The 19,061-nt window shown below is 38.7% G+C and overlaps 1 protein-coding gene across 1 annotated transcript in view; it reads left to right on the top strand.

Moving 5' to 3' along the window:
* Positions 1 to 19,061, top strand: part of LOC109923952 (apoptosis-resistant E3 ubiquitin protein ligase 1) — a 60,150-nt gene that overhangs the window by 15,223 nt on the left and 25,866 nt on the right. The window contains 9 exon segments of the mRNA XM_048600036.1: positions 359 to 497; positions 499 to 528; positions 4,670 to 4,814; positions 4,817 to 4,886; positions 4,987 to 5,058; positions 5,450 to 5,676; positions 12,147 to 12,384; positions 14,598 to 14,767; positions 16,738 to 16,918. Coding sequence (XP_048455993.1) covers positions 359 to 497; positions 499 to 528; positions 4,670 to 4,814; positions 4,817 to 4,886; positions 4,987 to 5,058; positions 5,450 to 5,676; positions 12,147 to 12,384; positions 14,598 to 14,767; positions 16,738 to 16,918 — 1,272 coding nt within the window.

The raw sequence follows: 19,061 nt of genomic DNA, 5'->3' as shown, positions 1-19,061 counted from the left end.
ATGCTGCCAGACCTGCTGAGTTTTCCAGCAATTTCTGTTTTGTTGCCTGATTTACAGCATTCGCAGTTCTTTCTTATTTAACATCTCTGAACAGGTTGATTAGAAAAATAAGTTAAAATAAAACTAGAATTAAAGGTCATGTATTGTAACCTTGTAATGTACTTCGAAAGTGCTGCATTGGCTTTAAAGTGCTTTGAAACATCTGGCCGCCATGAAAAGCATCATATAAATACACCATGGTTTTTGTTTTGGGCAAAACAAATTTTACTTCCCTGCTGGAATCTCTGTAATGTTGGCAATTTTGTCAGCCCAAGAGCTATCAGATGAAGTCTGCTTATTCTGTGTGTTTTATTTGCAGATGTGCCGAATTTAGAGGAACTAGCAGTTCTGAGTACCTTGTCCCACCTGAAGGGAGAGTCCTTGGATGACAGTGTGATTCAGAAGATAGAAGCAGTCTGACGCCAACTGGTGAAGGAGCTAGCACAGCAGGAGTGGCTCTTCACTCGGTCTAGAGCACTACGTCCATGCGTATGTTTGCAAAGAAAATAAAATCTTAAATTTTTGTCCTCTGTTGTATGTATGCTGCCTACGTTAGCTGGGACGGGCCATAGTGTCCGAGAATTAGGGCGTCTCCACAAGCCTATCATATATCAAGCATATAACCCTCTGCCAGCCAATTGGAGGTGCATGCAAAGCTTGGCAATAATGGTCATGTTATTTCTTTCCATCTCACAGAGTCGAAAAGTGGCTCGTTTGTGAGGTACTTCAACTAACAGTCTGGCAGAGATCCCAGTAAACTCCTCATGATCATGGTAGGCAGATATTGTGAGTATTAGGCATGCTTTGGAATAGACCATTCAACTTACCTGGGTTCAAACCATGCTGTATCAAGCATTCACCAATCCAGCCATTACTTATTTTTCAACTTCTGTAGATTCAAAGTCTCAAACCCATGATTTTCAGTTGGGCTGTTTCTGCTTTTAACTTTTCTTTGGAAAAACAAACTTATTTTGGGCCACCGTAAAAAGCTAAAGTTTTAGTACAATTAGTAACAATATAGAAATTTTAATCATGTGAATCTAAGAGAAGGTAAAGTTGGAAAATAGATGTCATATTATTGCATTTGGATGTATTTTTCTGATGTGGGCATTTAAGTACGTTAGAGTTGAAGGAACACATGCAATCGGTGTTATACCTGATATGGAATATGGGCATTGCTGGCAAGGCTAATCTCTATTAGTAATCGCAAAAATTTCCCTTGAACTGAGTGATTTGCTCAAGCTATTTAAGAGGGCAATTAAGAGTAAATCACATTTCTGTGACTCTGGAGTCAGATCAGGTATGGATGTCAGATTTCCTTCTTTTGGAACACCAACGACCTAATTGAATTTTTACAACAATCAGTTATAGTAATGCCGACCATGAAACTGAGGGTAGCTTTCAATTCAAGATTTTATAAATTAAATTTAACTTCTACTGGCTGCCATGGTGGGATTTTAACCCTTGTCCTCAAAGTATTAAAATAAAAGCAAAATACTGTAGGTATTTTGAAGTAAAGAATAAATGCTGAAGAAACTAGACATGGTTGAAGGCATCTGTGGAGAGAGAAACCGAGTTAGCATTTCAAAGTGTTAACACTGTATCTCTCTATAAGAATGCTGCCAGACCTGCTGAGTTTCTGTAGAATTTTGTTTTTATTCCTCAAAGCAATAGCGTGAGCCTCTGCTTTACTCGGCCAGGGACACTGCGACTAGATCACCATCTCCTACTCTGCAACTAACCAACATCAAATATTCCTCCTCTAATTTTAAATAAATTGTTGGTCTAAACAGCGCTTTACTGGATTCTGAACTATGTGCATAGGACGCAGAAGTTGGATGTCAGTGAATTGTTTTTAATTTACAGACGTTAACTTTGGCCTAGAGCCCATTGTATGCGGTATGTCCAATACGACGATGCAGTCAAGGTGGAAGTTATGATAGTTCAGTTGTCATTTTATTTAAACTTTCCTACAGGCTCAGCTTTAAAGATGATGATCTGTAAAGTTTTCAAGAAGATTTGTAGCTCGGGTTGTGGATGAGGTTGTAGACTTGCCCGCTGAGCTGGTGTGTTTGGTTGCAAACATTTCGTCACCCTGCTAGGTAACATCATCAGTGCGCCTCTGGTGAAGTGTCTGTGTTCTGTCCCGCGTGTTATTTATATTTGGATGCATATAAGTAACACGCGGGACAGAACACCGACGCTTCACCAGAGGCGCACTGATGGTGTTACCTGGCAGGGTGACAAAATGTTTGCAACCAAACCCACTGGCACAGCGAGAAAGTCTACAACATCAATGGTGATCTATGGTTAACATTCATCAAAACTGTGAAGTTTAGTTGTCAATTTCCATTGTTCACAGGCCAGGTTCTCACTTTAATGTTGTACAGTTTAGGTTTGATTGTAGTGTCCCACAGCATGCTTGAATCTGTGTTTGTGCTGTGGTTCATTCTCGAATAAAAATAAAATTTTCATCCCGTGATCCTCGAGCTTTTGTGTAGTCTTATAGATGAATTATTCCAGATTAGAAAAGAGACAGTTGAAGATTTGAGTCTTCCATTCGCAGCATTGCTACAATAATTAAAATTTTTAGAGGACATCCATAAAATCTCGAAATACCTGATTTTCAGATCCAGGTTGATAGAAAGTACAAGCCAGGTTTCTGTACTTAACAATTATTATTTATTACAGGTGAAGAATACAGTAGATATCAAGCTCTTTACTTTCAAAACATGCAGCTATCTTTGTAAATCCCTGGTTTTAAAACAATTCTTTCTCAATTCATGCCACTGTTTGTAAAAATTAAAACATCAAAAGTCACTGGTATTTACGTGAGTGCTCATGTGCCATCTGAATGAACAGATATAAACTGGCATTTAAAAACGCTGAGAGCATTTTACTCCAACCTGTTGGAGTTGAATTTATGCTAAATCCATTAATGTGCTTTGGACAATGGCTATCTGAAAGAAGATAATAAGTAGGAAATCAGAGAATTTTTCCAAATTGTTTAGTTGATGCTGAAGTGAAAAGTGATGAATATTAATGTGCAAAAGTTGAAGTGGATCTTGAACAGAGTCTCAGTGGGCAGAGAAATAAGATTGTTAGGATATAATGAATAGAACAGAAGTCAGCTGTGTTCTTCTTGAGCTTGCGATGCTATTTAGTTGGATCATGGCTGATGTTCTACCTCAGCTGTGTTCTATCCTCTTATCCCTTATGTTAGAGAGACAGAGAGATGCAAAATACAAGTTGCAAAACAGTTAATTTATTGATCAAGATAACTTTTGTTCACTTTGGTAGTCTTAAGAGATATTGGAAGTTGGTGTTATTCGTATTTGAATTTTGATAGAGATCAAGGCGTTGTGTTGCAAAATCATTTGGCTCAAAAGCGGGTCTTGCAGCCTGTTGTAATGGTGCTAAATTAAAAGTAAAGTAAAGAAAAAGAGAAGGGCCATCAGTCACATCCTGTTTTGAACAGATATATTTTTCACAAAAAACTAAAAATTGCAAATATTGAAAATCTCAAACAAAAGCAGAAACTGCTGAAATTGCGCAGATTATACAGCATCTGTGGAGCGTAGATATATTAACTTGGGTTATTTTCATCTTCAGAGCTGACATCTTAAACATGAATATGCATTTTAAACATTTAGGGAATGAGAGAAAAGGGGGAAGCAATCAAGTAGATGAACAAGTGCAGGAAGAAAATATTAAAAATATGATTAGGTAACAAGTCATCTTAAACAATAAAAAGAAGAATTATAGAAGCAAAGGGTACATCAATATTTAATAACACAGCCTTAGAAATGTTAAGAAATTAAATTGCACAATCTGGATCTAAGAGATTTTTGGATAGACAATGTACTTTATGTACCCGTTTATATAAAAAAGCCAAAGTCAGTTTTTGCCCAACCCACACAAACTCTTCCAGTTAAATGTTTTCACCCCAACTGGCAACCTGCTGTTTCCTACTTCGTACCTGGTCCACTACCTGTTGCGAGCACTAGCAAATATACCTCACATTACCAGTATCCCTGACATTAATGCAGGTCTGAAGTAATACTCTTAATTTTTTAAATCACCATAGTGGACTTGTCTGTTCTCTTCACCGAGTCTATTTTATACTTATTTCTGTTTATTCCTGCTTTTCACCATTTTTCTTGCTCCAATTTCATATGTGCTCTTCAATGAAACTGAATTTGTCCCATTTGCCGTTTTATTAGCAGAGCTCCATCTACTTTTCTGTGTTGTTTATCAATGGTTTAAAGCTAGAGAAGATATTCTTAAAGTTAGTTTAGCTAATGATTCTGACTTTACCTTCTGGTTCTCCTTTGCTGGTTTTTATGTATTAGTCCTCGCTACATTTGGGTTATTGATCCCCTTCCTTAGTTAAAATCTGGATCATTGCCAATAGCTTCTGAAAGTGCTAATATATAGCATGTACCATCTACCGAACCTATTGATTCCTCAGCGTTCTAATAAATGTATTCATTTTTAAAACAATGGGGTGCATATATTTATCCTCTTTGTTCTCACAAGATGCTTTTGAATTGCTTTCTTCCAGAGCTAAAACAGTAGGTGATTGACTTAAGTGATAATATCAGCTTTCTGATTCTATGCTTCCAAACAGGCTACAATCATTGGGCTGCAGCACCCTTCCTGACCTGGTCCAGTTTGACAGCGAGTCGCAGGTAGCTGTCACAGCCAGGGGTTACATCTACGGTGACTACCACAAGTTCGGCAGGAAGATCCTTCAGATTACAAGGAGCCCCCCGTGGAGTGGGAACATAAACTAAAGCTTGCTCACAACTTGGTCCAGAGGCGTAGAGTTGAAAAGTGGTCTGTGGGTATGTGAAAGTTCAACCATTTTTTAAAAAGTTGCATTTCTGCTTCAAACCTTTCTTCAATTTAGGTGATGTTAATCATTAATTTGAACTTTTATTTTAGTGGAAGCAGTGGTTTTTGCCTCTAGCATCACTCTTTGCACTCTAAAGAGAGACCTGATGTTTATCGTTGTTGGTGAGTATATTTGTCTTCCTTAGGCCTGTAAATTTCAGTGATTGACCTCTTCAAGGAGAGGGATAAAATTTCTAAAAAAAAATCAAAGCACAGGCCTTATGCGCACTCACTCTCTCACATAGTCTCGCTTCAATAGAAATTTAGTAAGTTTGCCAAACCACTGGGAATGATTTGTGATGGTAGGGTTATAATATGTTACTTCACATTGTTCATTGGTAGCACCAGTCTGTAATGTCAAGCACAATTCACTCTTTATTTACAATTATTAATATTTTGTATCTACTTTCTTTGTTAGCTACATCACTAAAATTTTTATTTTTTGTAATGTTTATGCATTCATAACTATTTTTGAATTAACAAACTAAGGTACAACTTGTGTATCTGGGTGCAGGTGGAATCGCAGTTTCCATTGTAGCATTCCTGTTTACTGCCAAGTTTCTCTACGAGCTATTAGCACGGGTTATCAGCTTTCTTCAAAATGACAACAGAGGTAGGCGGGGAAACCGCACCATTTATGACTATGTGCGTGGGAACTACCTGGATCCTAGGTCATGCTTAGTAACCTGGGATTGGAAGGATTTTCCAGAAGTCGGACACATCATGACCTTTAGGGTACATGTAAGTAACAATATTTTAATCTCTCAAGTTTAGAAAGGTTGTAAGGGGAGATTTCCATGCAGTGTACATTCTTAATCTGAAGTGGGGATTAAAGTACAGTAAGTAAGCAGAGCACAGATGCAGTAATATTTCTGATTTCAATTCTGTCCTTATTTTACCTATAACCATGATTCAAGCTTAATGAAATAACTTAGGAAGCAGAGAAGTAGAGTTTATTGTAACTTTAGATTTGATTTGCTCTAAGGACAATAAATGAATAGATGCATTGCAGGCACAAAGGTGGAAGGGTACACTTGCAAGATGGATTGTTTAAATAGTAGCTTCTATTATTAATGTGGATGTCAAATTTGTATAATTTGTTAACATAACAGTGGGACAGAACTGTGACAAAAGGAGATAAGATTTTGTAAGCAAATTCATGCATCCGGGTTTGAGACTCTAAATATAATGTAGACTGTACAAAATCTGAACCTGTTGAAATCTTAGTTTTAATTTGCTTCATTTGTACCTGAGTAGGGTCACCGTTTGATAGCCGCATCAAATTGAAAGAAAAAACTTGTTACATAGCACTTCATTACTATTCTTAGAAATGTTTCAAAGAGTTACGTGTATATCAACCTGATGACAGCATTGCTCAGAGATCCACAACAACAATGGAATGATCGACTAGTTAATCTGTGTTGTTGGGTCGAGGGAGTGATTTTGTCAGACCACTAGAAGAGGAATTTGCTATTCTGACAGAGCATCTTGAAGCACATATGAGCCAATGGACCGCCAGACTTTGGTCTTGACATCTCACCTATAGACAAGTATCTGTAACATTAATGAATGCTCACAAACCACTGGTGTGCATCTTTTGATTATGTAGTCTATTTTTAAAAGAAGTTATTCATTCACAGAATGTAGATCTGTTTATTGCTTATTCCTTAACCAATCCCGAGAAGGTGGTGTTGAGCTGCAGTATTAAATTGCAGCTGTTCATGTGGCAAAAGTGCTGTCACAATGCCATTTGTGTAGGGAATTCCAAGATTTGACCCAGTGACAATGAAGGAATATAGTTCCATAACATCTCGATGAAGAATCTGAAATGGAACTTAGTCAGATGGGTCTACTGATATTTGAATCTTCAACCTTCTGAAGGTGCTAAGAAAAAAATCATCTGAGACAATCAGATACTGCAAAATACACTGAATTTTTCTTGCGGTCAAGTTATGAACAATCAGGTCACTCCCAAATATATAATTTTGGGATTTGTGATCACAAGTGATCAGTTAATAGTTACACTTTGACTGTGACATCTCTAAGTGCTTTACATCAATGATGCTAATATCTGAATTATTTACATGAGGCAAAAAGGGGAGAAATTGAGAATTTTGGGCTGGATAGGGTGAAGCTAAAGTGCTAGTAGGTCTTTGGAAACAGATGGAGGGAACTGGGCACAGCTAGTCAGAGGATCAGACTGAGTAGCAATTGGATTGGGAGTGAAAGCAAGAAAGACTGGCATTTATAAAGCATATTTTACAAATTAAGGATATTACAAAGAACTTCATAGTCAATGGAGTACTTTTGAAGTGTAGCCATTGATGTGATGTAGGAAATCTGGCACCAGTTTGTGAGCAGCAAGCTCCCAACAGATGGCAAAGTGATAATGACCAAACAATTACGTGTAATTGAGGCATGAATATCAGCCAGGACGTTCAACATAACAATCCAGCCCTTCTTTATAGTAGTTTCATGGGTTCCTTTACGTCCTTCTGAAAGAGCCGGTGAAGACTCAAATTAATAACTCAACTCGTCCAACATTTCGAACCTCCCTTAAAACTGCAGCTGTCCCTCGGCAACCCATATTAAACGAGGCTGTTGGCAGAAGATGGACCGAGATTGCAGACCAATTTAAAAGTGCGGGCCAGATTCTTGCAATAAACTTGGCATAGTCACGAGTGGAGTTTGGAAAGTATGGAGAATGATGAAAGATACAGAATTTTGTACAATTAGAATTAGGAAATGATATAATACAGAAAGAGATTAATTCAGTAATTTATGCTTGTACTGCTCTTTGAAAATTATCTAAGCACAATCCCTACTGTTTTCTCAGCCTTGTAAATTCTGTTCACTTCAACTGTTTATCTAATTCTATTTGAAATTTGCTATTGAATCTGTTTCAACCACCTTTTCAGATAATGCCATTCAAATCATCATACCTACTGTGAAAGATAGATTCTCCCTATCCCCTTTTGTCACTACTGTAAATGTCTTTGTCCTGACCCTTTTGCCATTGGAAGCAACTTTACTTTTCTTAGAGTATTATCAAAACCCTTTATGGTTTTGAGTACTTCTTTATCGCTCCCTCTCATTTTGTCTACTTTAAAGGAGAAAATGCCATCCTCTATCGTCTCACCACCTAACTGAAGTCCTTATTCTTTAAATGTGTCACTCCGCATCTTCTCCCAAGACTGACATCCTTCCTAAAATGTGGTTCCCTGAAATGGGAATAATACTTCAGTAACTAAGGGATGGGATTTGCACCATTCTAAATGGATCATCCATTGCCTCCAGCATCATACTCGGTCATCGACGTGGTAGGAAACATGTTTTCCACAGTTGCCTATGGTGAGTGCTCAGTATTGTGCCTGAGCTACAGTTAGGTGTTTAATCGTGAAGGGAGAGAAGAATGGATATTTCAAAGACTGTGTGGGCATACTTGGTATCAGTAACTTGGACAATTACAAAAGAAAGATTGGCGGCAGTGAATTTACTCTGACATGGTAACTGACATAGTTCCGACAGACACATACACAAAATAAACCAGATTAAACAAGTGCAAACATTTGTTTATCTTCTGCTTATCAAACCGTCAAGAAGAATTTTGTATTGGACCTAGAAAGTGGGGCTTTCCAAGCACAGCCTGTTTCTGCTGTGAAGTTGAGATTGCAATTAAGAGCATACTGAGGGTGGCATGGTAGCTCAGTGGTCAGTATTGCTGGCTCACAGCTCCAGGGACCCGAGTTCCATTCCAGCCTCAGGTGACTGCCTTGTGGAGTTTGCACGTTCTCCCTGTGTCTGCATGGGTTTCCTCTGGGTGCTCCCACGTTCCAAAGATGTGCAGGTTAGGTGGATTGGCCATGCTAAATTGCCCATAGTGTCCAGGGATGTGTAGGCTAGATGGATTAGCCATGGGAGGTATGGGGTTGCAGGGATAGGGTCTTTATGGGATGCTCTTGGGAGGGTCAGCATGGACTAGTTGGGCCGAATGGCCTGTTTCCACGTGGTGTGGATTCTGTGGAATCTGGTTTCAACCTGGCTGGGTTCAAAAATACTGGCTTGGCCTTAACTGGAGTATTGCATCCAATTCTGAGCTTTAGGAAGGATGTGAAGGCATTAGAGAAGATACAGGAAAGAGACTCAATTTTTATTTCTGGGTTGAGGAACGTGTTATATTGATAGACTTCAGTTGGACTTCTCTACTTGAAGAAAAGTTTGAACAGAAATTTTAATCTGCTCCCAGCTTTCTCAGGGACACTGACAGAATTGTTTGTTCTTCCCAGCTGTTGCATAGCAAGAAAAACAGAGTTCTGTTCTCTTAACTTGCACTGGATTCAGTACTGTAATACCCAGCACATTGTTAATAACCCGTGAAACCTTTATCGTTTGGAAAAGACTTACTTAATTTTCTTAGCATTATTACAATATTTTAGATATTTAGCAAATACCAGTACTGCTAGTGTGCTTAGTGCAAGATGTTACAAGACCTATTGATCAAAATCAAGGAGTTGTGTAGTTTTTGGGCCATTTGAGAAACCATTGAGTTGTTTAGAATAATGAAGTTTACTATGAGCTACAATATGTGAATCGCTTATAGGATTTAACAGGATTTGCAACTGTTGAGTGTGCTTCATGATCATTGGGTTAAAATAAAATACTTTTTTGAAGTGTAGTCACTGTTAAATGAAACACAGCACCAATTTCAATGTGTTGATTTGATTGATAACTATTGACAAGGACAACGGGCACAACCCCCTCTACTTTTCTTTGAAATATTGCTGTTTGCTGTTTGATGTTTGATATTCACCTGAAGCAGACAGATGGTCCCTCTGTTTAACATCTCCTCTGTGGTGTAGCACCTGCACCATTGCAATATTATCTTGTTACTGGTCTGGAGTGTAAACCTTAAATTTTGAGCTGAAGTTGTGGAATGAAGCTTGAACCTTTTGACTCAGAAGTGAAGTTCTACCAACTGAGCCGTTGCTGACACCAAATTGAATTGTCGCTGGGATTTCTCAAGACAGAATTGTAAACTCAACTGTGCTAACATGAGAAGGCACCAAGGAAAGGATGGATCCTTCCAAACAAAAGAGTGAAGCGACAGTGATAGACCAGAGAGTTCCCGGTTTTCAGGGGGACAGTGACAGAGTTGTTCACAACCATTGAGACCATGGAGGAAGCACAGTATGTGGTGAGATTGAGGGATGAAACTAAATACTCTCAACGTTACTCCTTTCTTGTCTTGGCAATTAAATGCTTTCATTTAAATCAACCTGTTTCTAATCAACCTGTTCAAAGGTGCTATGAGACACCTCTGGAATGAGATTTGAGCGCAGGCTTCCTGGCTTAGAGGTAGGTATGGTACCACTGTTGTACAAGAGCCCCTTAAAGATCTCTGCTCATTTTTTTAGTATCCCGAAATGTTATCTCGCATGACCAAACGACTTTGTTCCCACCACCAAGTCACCTGTTATTTTTTGTATATTAATATTGCTAGTAAATCACCCATTTTTTCCAATTGATTAATTGGGCAATGCAGATCACCAAAGGTATATATTTTTAAAATCAACCTGTTTAGACATGTTGTAACACATCCCTGCAACCAGTGGGACTTGAACCCGGATTTTTTAGTCCAGAGGTAGGGACACTACCTCCATGTCCCAAGAGCTCTAAGGACTCTGCTGGGTCTTGAACCCAGGTCTCTTGGCTCAGTGGTGGGTTCACTACCACTGCACCACAAGAACCCTGAGAAGAACTCTGATCTTTGAATGCTTTTAAGGCAAAGGTACATAGATTCTTGTTAAGCGAGTGTTTGAGAGGGTACTAAGAATAAACAATGTTGTATGTTGCTATACCAACCACTGGCAGTTTGTGATCAGCATAGAATGCTGCCAACAATCTTCCCTCCTGAATTGAAAGTCACAGTTTGAATTCTAGATTTTCTAATCAACCTGTTCAGGGATGTTCTTATACACTTCTGGAGTAAACGGGACCTAAACCTAAGTCTCATGGCTCAGACACTGCCATTGTACCACAAGAACTCTGAAAAGAACCTTGCTCTTCCTTTATTTTCTATTTTTTTCCTTCTATTCTTCCCTTTCCTTTTCTTTTTTTCATTCATAAGCGCTCTGAACTTTTTTTTTTCCAATCACCTATGGTAAGAGCACTGCTGTTGAATTCAAAAGTCAAATGAGCACTTCTTCTTCTCGATCAACTGTAAAGTTGTTCCTTAAAGGCACTCATATTTCTAAATCTGACACCCTTCTCATCATGGAGACTCTGAACCAACTGAGTGCTTGCACCTCCTCATCCGGTTTGCAGTGGGTTTTCCAGCAGTCAGTCCACTGTTGTTCTTGAATCATGTTAATGATATAAACTTGTGCTGCGCAGGGTGCAATTTTAAAGTTTACAGATGATACAAAATATGGAATAATGGTGAACTGTGAGCAGGGTAATGATGGACTTCAAGAGGATGTGGACTGGCTGGAATGGGTGGAAGTGTAGAAGATAAAATTTAATGCCAAGAAGTACAAAGAAGGCATAAATTTAAAAAAAAACGTGGAAGTTATGGTGTGCCATTGTAAATCAGTGATTTTGCCTCACTGGAATATGGTGTTCAATTCTGGATACTGTACTTTGGGAGATAAAATGAAGACGTTGAAGAGGCTGCAGAGAAAAAAGAGAATGGTTGCAGAGATGAGGAACTTTAGTTCTAGACTAGTTTGGATAATTTGGGACTATTCTCTTTTGAGAAGAGAACATTGAGAATGTTTGATTGAGGCCTTTTTTAAAAAAAGTGATTTGGATGTAATATGCAAAGATAAAATGCTGCTATATAAGGAAAAAGTTGAGAACCAACAGATATAAATTTAAACTGATAATCAAAGACCCCAGAGGTGAAATGTGGAAAAACTTCTTTTATTTAGCGAGTGTTGAGGATCTAAGTGCTTCCCTAAATGGTGGAAATGAATTTGGTTGTTGTTTTCAAAAGGATTTTGGGTAATTACCTGATGAGACATAACTTACAGGGCTACAGGAACAATAGAAGGAATGGGACTTGCTGAGTTGCTCTTGCAGGAAGCTGAAATGGGTGTAATGAACTGAATAACCTTCTTCTGTTTTGTAAACATTATACTAGATGTTAAACAAGGAAGGGTATTAATGCAAGACATTTTTCAGAAAGTAAATCTTCCTATATTGTTGTGTAGTTGTTCTACAAGAATGGGCGACCATTTCCCGCACAACGTCCTGTAGGATTACGGATTCACATTTCACATGTGGAGCTTGGGTTGGATGTTCCCGTCACGCAGGAAGTACTCCATGCACAGAAGAGCAATGTGGTGAAGGTGGGCTTCACAGTGAGAAAGGCAGGAAGGTACGAAATCTCTGTCAAAGTCGGAGGATCGAATGTGGCTTACAGCCCATACTATAAAACTTTTCAACCTGGTAGGTGTGACTGTGTGTATGTTTTTACAGGGGATGAGATTACCTATCTATTTTTTTCTTGGTCTATATGTTTGTCCTCATTGATAACAAAGCATGTTGCATTAAGGCTTCCATAAATAAATAAATAATTGGCCACCAATGGTACTTAAATGCAGCCCCTTGTACCTTGCTGTCTGGACTACATTCCAGAAAGTGGTGTGGAGGGTGTTGCTGGTGAGTCCTTGACCTTACTGCCTTTTAGAATTTAAGTCTGAAAATACCCTGAGATAGAAATCTGCTTTCTTTGCTGCATGTGTGGATTCAAATTGAAATGATACTGAACAATTGTAATCCAATCCTTAGACTGTAAACAAGGTCAATGATTTGGCAATAATTGAAAGCACATTTAGTACTGCAAAGAAAAAGGAAAAACAGATGATACACGCATCGAGTAAATTACATTGAAATTGTTAAGAATGACGCTATAAAAGACCCAGGGGCATTAGTAGATCCAAAGCTCAACATATCCAACAATGTCGAGCAGGAATCATCAAGACTGCAAATAGACAATGAGCTGGAGTATTTGTTTGATTAATTTGTATGGTGTTCTTGTGAATTCTTCGTGCCAAGAATTTGAGTTATGAGCAAGGTTGTAAAGAAACTGGGTATTTTCGCTTAAAAACGAGTAACTGATAGACGATCTTGAGGATCATCAGATTGTTATGGAAATACAAGAAGTTAAACCTGAATATACCTTAACTTCATTTGCAAAAATACACATACTGTATTTAATATATGTTCACCTATGTGAGCATCCCTGACGAGGCAACGGTTTATTACTGTCCTTCATTGCCCTTGAGAAGGTGATGATGAGTTGCCTTCTTGAACTGTTACAGTCCATGTGCTGTAGTTACAGTGAAGTGAAAGTTGCCATTGTCCCAGAAGGCCTTAGGCAGCAGGTGTTACGAGAGAGAAAACACTGTTAATGTTTAACTCCGGGGTTACTTCAGCCAGTACAGTAATTGAACCTGAATAGGAAAGGTTTGGAGGGATATGGGCCAGGAGAGGCAGATGGAACTCGTTTAGTTTGGGATTGTGTTCGGCATGGACTGGTTGGACCGAAGGGTCTGTTTCCGTGCTTTATGACTATGAGTCTGTGACTTCACTCTGCATTGCAAACCAGCTATCCAGCCAACTGAACTGAATGTGGCTACACCCACGTGCTGTTGTGGAGGGGGTTCGACAGTTCTGACCCAGTGACGGTACAGGTATGACAATATTTTTTCAAGTCAGGATAGAGAGTGAAAAGGAGCTTGTTGATGCTGATGCTGATGCTGTCATGCAACTGCTGTCCTCATCCCTTTAAAGTTAATGAAGATCTTTGGCTTGGAACAAACTTTGACAAGTTGCTGCATTGCAATTTGCAGATGGTACACACTGCTGACAATGTTAATGATCAGAGTGAATATTTAAGGTAATGGGTGAGATGCTGATCAAATGGGCTGCATTTTCTTGGATGGTGTTGACCATTTTGAGTGTTGTTGGAACTACATTAATAAAGGCAAGTGGAGAGTATTCTGTTACACTCCTGACTTGAACCTTGTTGATGGCACATGGTCTTTGGGAGTCAGAAGGTAAGCTCTTCAACACAGATTTCACAGCCTCTGACCAGTTCTTGTAGGTCCAGTTATTTGTCAGATCAATGAAAACCCCCATGATGTTGATGTAGCACTTTGGACGATGTAAATACTGTTAAGTTTCAGGGGATGGCTGGATTCACTCTCACTAGGAATGGTCATTGTCTGGCACTTTTAAGGTGCACATATGGCAATGTTTTTAATGTTTTATGATGCTCCTTAGTGCTTGCTTGGTGCACATAAATGGAAATTGTTGTTGTTCTGAGCTTGTAAACACAATCATCACAACATAATCGGGCAATGATATTGGACTTCATTGTTTGCATGATAAGGAGTTAAATATCTAAATTTATTTTATGCATTTGTAAAATCATAGGGCCCATGTGGTATCCTGTATATAATGAACTTATCCTAAATTATAAATATTGGAGGTTTTTTTTTCTGCATTTGGCTCATGCCAAATTTTGTCCACTGATAATTTTGATGCTGGAAAACAATGTTAATTCTCGCATCTAAATAGGCAATAAATTGCACACCTCTGTACCCAATCCTGAAATGGCTAAAATGTATTCCCTCCACCTCCCCTTCCATTTATAGGATCTGTATTTCCAGCAAAAACAAAAATTCTCTACCACTTCTCCACCCTGGTACTGACTAGTGGACAGCAGCACACATTGCAGATTGCCCCGCGCGATGAATATGATAACCCAACAAGTAATGCATTGTCTGTCATTGGGCAGGATGATTACAAAGTCCAAATCAAAGAGGTGAGTGATGAGTTGCCTGTAAGTGTATCTCCAAAATTTGTAAAAGATCCTACATTAAAGTTCAGACTGATTTTACTGTTCTCTGAAATGTCTGATGTTGGTTAAACCCTGCATTGTCCTCCAAGCTTTGGAGAACTGCCTCAGCGTTATTCTCGCTCCAAAAGTAATCTGAGAATATATTCTACTTCAGTATTGAGAGAAAACATTGCAAAAGAAGTTCCTAATTTTTTTTTAATGCTGTGCTGTTTTCTGGTGTCCTGAATGTAGACTTTCCAGACGTGTTGTTCTTGAAAATAAGTTATTTTTCCATTTTTACTGCTCTCACTTTTGCTGTCCTGTACATCTCAAGAGAATCTACAATGTGATAGTGATATGATACGTTTCACTCGGTCAGAGCTGCTGTAGCGACATGGTTTTTTACATGTATGTTGCAGTATTGTAGGTTGGAGCTCTAGGTGGTGATGGAAGAGGCTCCAACCTTCCTTCCATTACACAATTGACTAGGAATCCCTCCCATTCTTACTCCCTGCCTCTGGTGTATGATGGAAAAGATTTGCAGGTTGTTACTTGACCTGTTTGGCTGTGTTACAAATGTGCCATCTTGGCCATTGAGTCCAATGCGCAAACCTCGAGCTTCTGCCCCAAAGGCACCATATTTCACCAGATAGCCTTATAAGGGTTTTCATTTTTTAAAAAAATCTGTGTCCTTGAAAAAGAGTGGAAGATTGGATAAATTACAGCACCATAGCAAAGTAAATTTAAGTTTAGAGTGTTGGAATGTTTCATTGAATCTAACCCAAAGAGATATTTGGTTTCTGCAGTTTAAATAACATATGTGCTGGCAAGTTTCTAACTTTTAAAACGCATCTTTAGAAACAGCACAACATTACTGCTTTAATTAGCAGAGCAGCCATGTTTCAAAAATTGATTGAGGCAAAATATTCAGTGAGTACAAAATGCTGGAAATTGTAAACATAGAACTTTAGAGAAACTGTAATGGTCTGGCAGCATCTGTGAAGAGAGAGTTAATGTTTTGAGTCTGATATGACTCTTCAGAACTTTTGTCTATGTTTACTGTGTTTATTTCAAAATATTGGATAAGATGTCTGAACTAGTGATATCCCCATATGTGCATACTGACAGGTGATGCTTCTCAATTCCTGTATTGAAAGTGCAGAATGTTACATGTTTAAGAAATTGCAAACTTCCAGGTGACAGGCTGGCACATTGTACTGCCATTGTCCTGCATAAAGGTTATAGGACACAGATTCAAGCTAACTGTTGAAAATTGAGGTCTTTGGAGATTAGGTCCTTGGCATAAAAGGAGATCATATTAAAACTGCATTAGACCTTAAGCTGCTTTTGCATTCTTTTTCAGCAGAAGGCTTGAATCAAAAAACTCCTTGCTCCAGGAGTGCAAGGTTCAAGGAAAGTAAAAATAAGGAAAGAAAATGTGAAGGTCCTTCTAACTTGAAATAGTAAAGTCTTTAAGTGTAAGAATTTATTCATGTCATTAGTGGGTCATTTTATGAGTTTCAAAATGATGAATTTATTTATAAGCTATTTTCTCCCTTTCTCAGCCAGTTGAATTGCACCCATGCTGTTCCAGTCACTGTACACAATTAAAAGGGAGAGAATACGTGGGGAATTGCTCTGGTTTTGTTGTACAATAAACATGAGATGTGCAACATGAGCACAGTGATTCTCCTTCCATTTATCTTCTCTCCCTTTAGGAAGAGTCTGGCTCCCAATCTGCATTGCCCATAGCAAAGCAGCTGAAATCAATTATGTCAGCAATGTAGCAGGTCATGGGTGTAATTGTATCCAATACATTATGCTGTGTACAATGTGCCACCTAAGTCTGTGAATTTTTAAATACTTATGCTAATATTGTGAAAACAACCTTTTAAATAGCACAACTTGCCTTTTCAGTCTGTAGCTGATTACTCTATCATTCGCTTGAATTTCAGCTTGGTGGCCCTGAAAATGAAATGTCAGATGTTTTGTTTCATAAAACCATTTCCTCGAATAAGACAATGTGCCTAGTGCTTCTGAACTTGACATTGTGGAAAAAAGGTTGTTTTCGAGCATCTGTTACCTACTGGGACCAATTGATTGGTAATGGGGTGTTTGACATCATTGTTCTCAGCGGTGAGTAGAGCTAAAATTTTATAATCTAGCTTGGACCTTGCAAACTGCTGCCCCATATCCAAACTTCCTTTCTTCTCGAGATCTTGTCATTTCCCGAATTTCTGTACTTTTTTTCTTGTAATGCCAAGCTTGACTTAGCCCAATTGAACTTTACTTCTCTGTAGAGGTACTGTCTGAATCAATATCACAATTGGAATCCAGTGTGACTATGATCATAGAAAACATCCCTTGTCATACTACTTAATTTGCCTGCAACCTTTGATAGGACCAACCTCCTCATCTTCCTCTAGCACTTCTCCTCCATTATCTAGATGGTAGGATTCCTCTCAGTTGGTACTATTCTCAATCTATCTAGTCATAACCTGGTGCTTATAGAGAATCCCTACAGTGTGGAAACAGGCCCTTCACCCAACAAGTCCACACCGACCCTCAGAGCATCAGACCCAGACCCATCCTCTTAATCTACCCATCCCTGAACATTATGGGCAATTTAGCATGGCCAGTCCACCTAGCCTGCACATCTTTGGACTGTGGGAGGAAACCCACACGGACACGGGGAGAATGTGCAAACTCCACACAGTCGCCCGAGGGTGGAATGGAACCCTGGTCCCTGGTGCTGTGAGGCAGCAGTGCTAACAACTGAGCCACCAGGCCGCCCTCCTATATCTCATCAAAAATGCTTACAAATTAGTAGCAGGAGGAAATCACTTGAACCTTTTCTGCCATTCAATAAGAACATTTCTGATCTGATTACTTCACATTCCTCGGTTAACTTTTCATCCCTTGTTTATTAAGAATCTATCTACTTGTGCCTTACAAATATTCAAGGGCACAGCTTGCACTGTCTTTTGAGCGAGAGCGTTCTAAAGACATGTGACTTTCTTAGGAAAAGAATCTCCTTATCTCTGTCTTAACTGAATATTAACTGGCACCAGTGAACTTAATTCTATATTCTCCCACAGGAAGAAATAGCCTTTCCACAGGCACCCTGTCAGACCTTTCTGCATCTTCTGTTTCAATTAAATACCTTCTTACTCTTCTAAACTCCAGCAACTACAAGCCTACCGTGTCTGACCTTTCTTCAAGGCAACTCATCCATTCAAGATGTTAATCACATTGGTTCACATTTATTCACACTGGCAACTGTGCCTCAATTAATGAAGAATTCCCAGGTCTACAGATTTTTTTTTATAGAGGCTTTGAGAAGGCATTTGGTTAAGGGCATGGAGGCTTTGAAATAAAACTGAAACTCATGTAGCTGAAGATAAATTTATTCACTGTATTCATAAAATGGCTGAGTGAATGAAGTCGAAACTAAAGATAATGAGCAGGAACATTAATTGGCAGGATGAAATCCCTCAAGGATCTGTTTTGGGGCCTTAAATATTCACCACATAATAACTTGAGTGATGTGATAGAAAGCCACATGTCACAAATATAGGCAGTATTGTAGATGGTGTGGATGAAACTGTAAAATTACAAAGCAATATTGATCGCTATAACTGCACAAAACTGCAGCAAATGGATTTCAGTGTTGGTGAATATGAGGTCATCCACTTTGGACCTAAAAAGGATAGAACAAGGTGTTTCTAAATGATGAAAAGTAAGGAAGACCAAACAGACTTTGAGCCCTTGTGGGTCAATCATAAAAATATCATGTGCAGATGCAGAAACAAATTGGTAAGTTTATTGGAGTGCTGGTCTTTTAGCTAGTGGACTAAAATACAAGCTAGAGGCTATGAAAGACCATTGTAAGCAGTTCTTGGTACCAATTGAGTTTGGAAGGAGTGCTATGTAGATTTATTTGAATGACATCTGGACTCCAATGGTTAGATTTCAAGTCAATATTGTATAAACTAGGATTGTGTTCTTAGATTCTAGAAGGTTGTAGAACATTTTGAACAAAATTTGAGATATAAGGGAGAGAGAACAAGTATTTCTGCTGATGGGCAGCCTCTAAGAGGGGGCATGGTCTAAAAATTAGAGAAATGAAATTAGAGTACGTTTATGCTTGCAAAGAATGGTAGAAATGTAGAATAAAAGTCATTCGATAATAGATGCTCAAATTAATTTTAAATCTAAGGTTGACAGATTTTTGTTAAACAGGGATTTTAAGTGGCATAGGTCAAAGATAAGCTATAGG

The sequence above is a fragment of the Rhincodon typus genome, chromosome 8, assembly GCF_021869965.1.
Source record: "Rhincodon typus isolate 14 chromosome 8, sRhiTyp1.1, whole genome shotgun sequence".
In the NCBI taxonomy this organism is placed as follows: Eukaryota; Metazoa; Chordata; class Chondrichthyes; order Orectolobiformes; family Rhincodontidae; genus Rhincodon; species Rhincodon typus.
The sequence above is the reverse complement of the archived record's forward strand: the minus strand, read 5'-3'. Positions and strand labels throughout refer to the sequence as shown.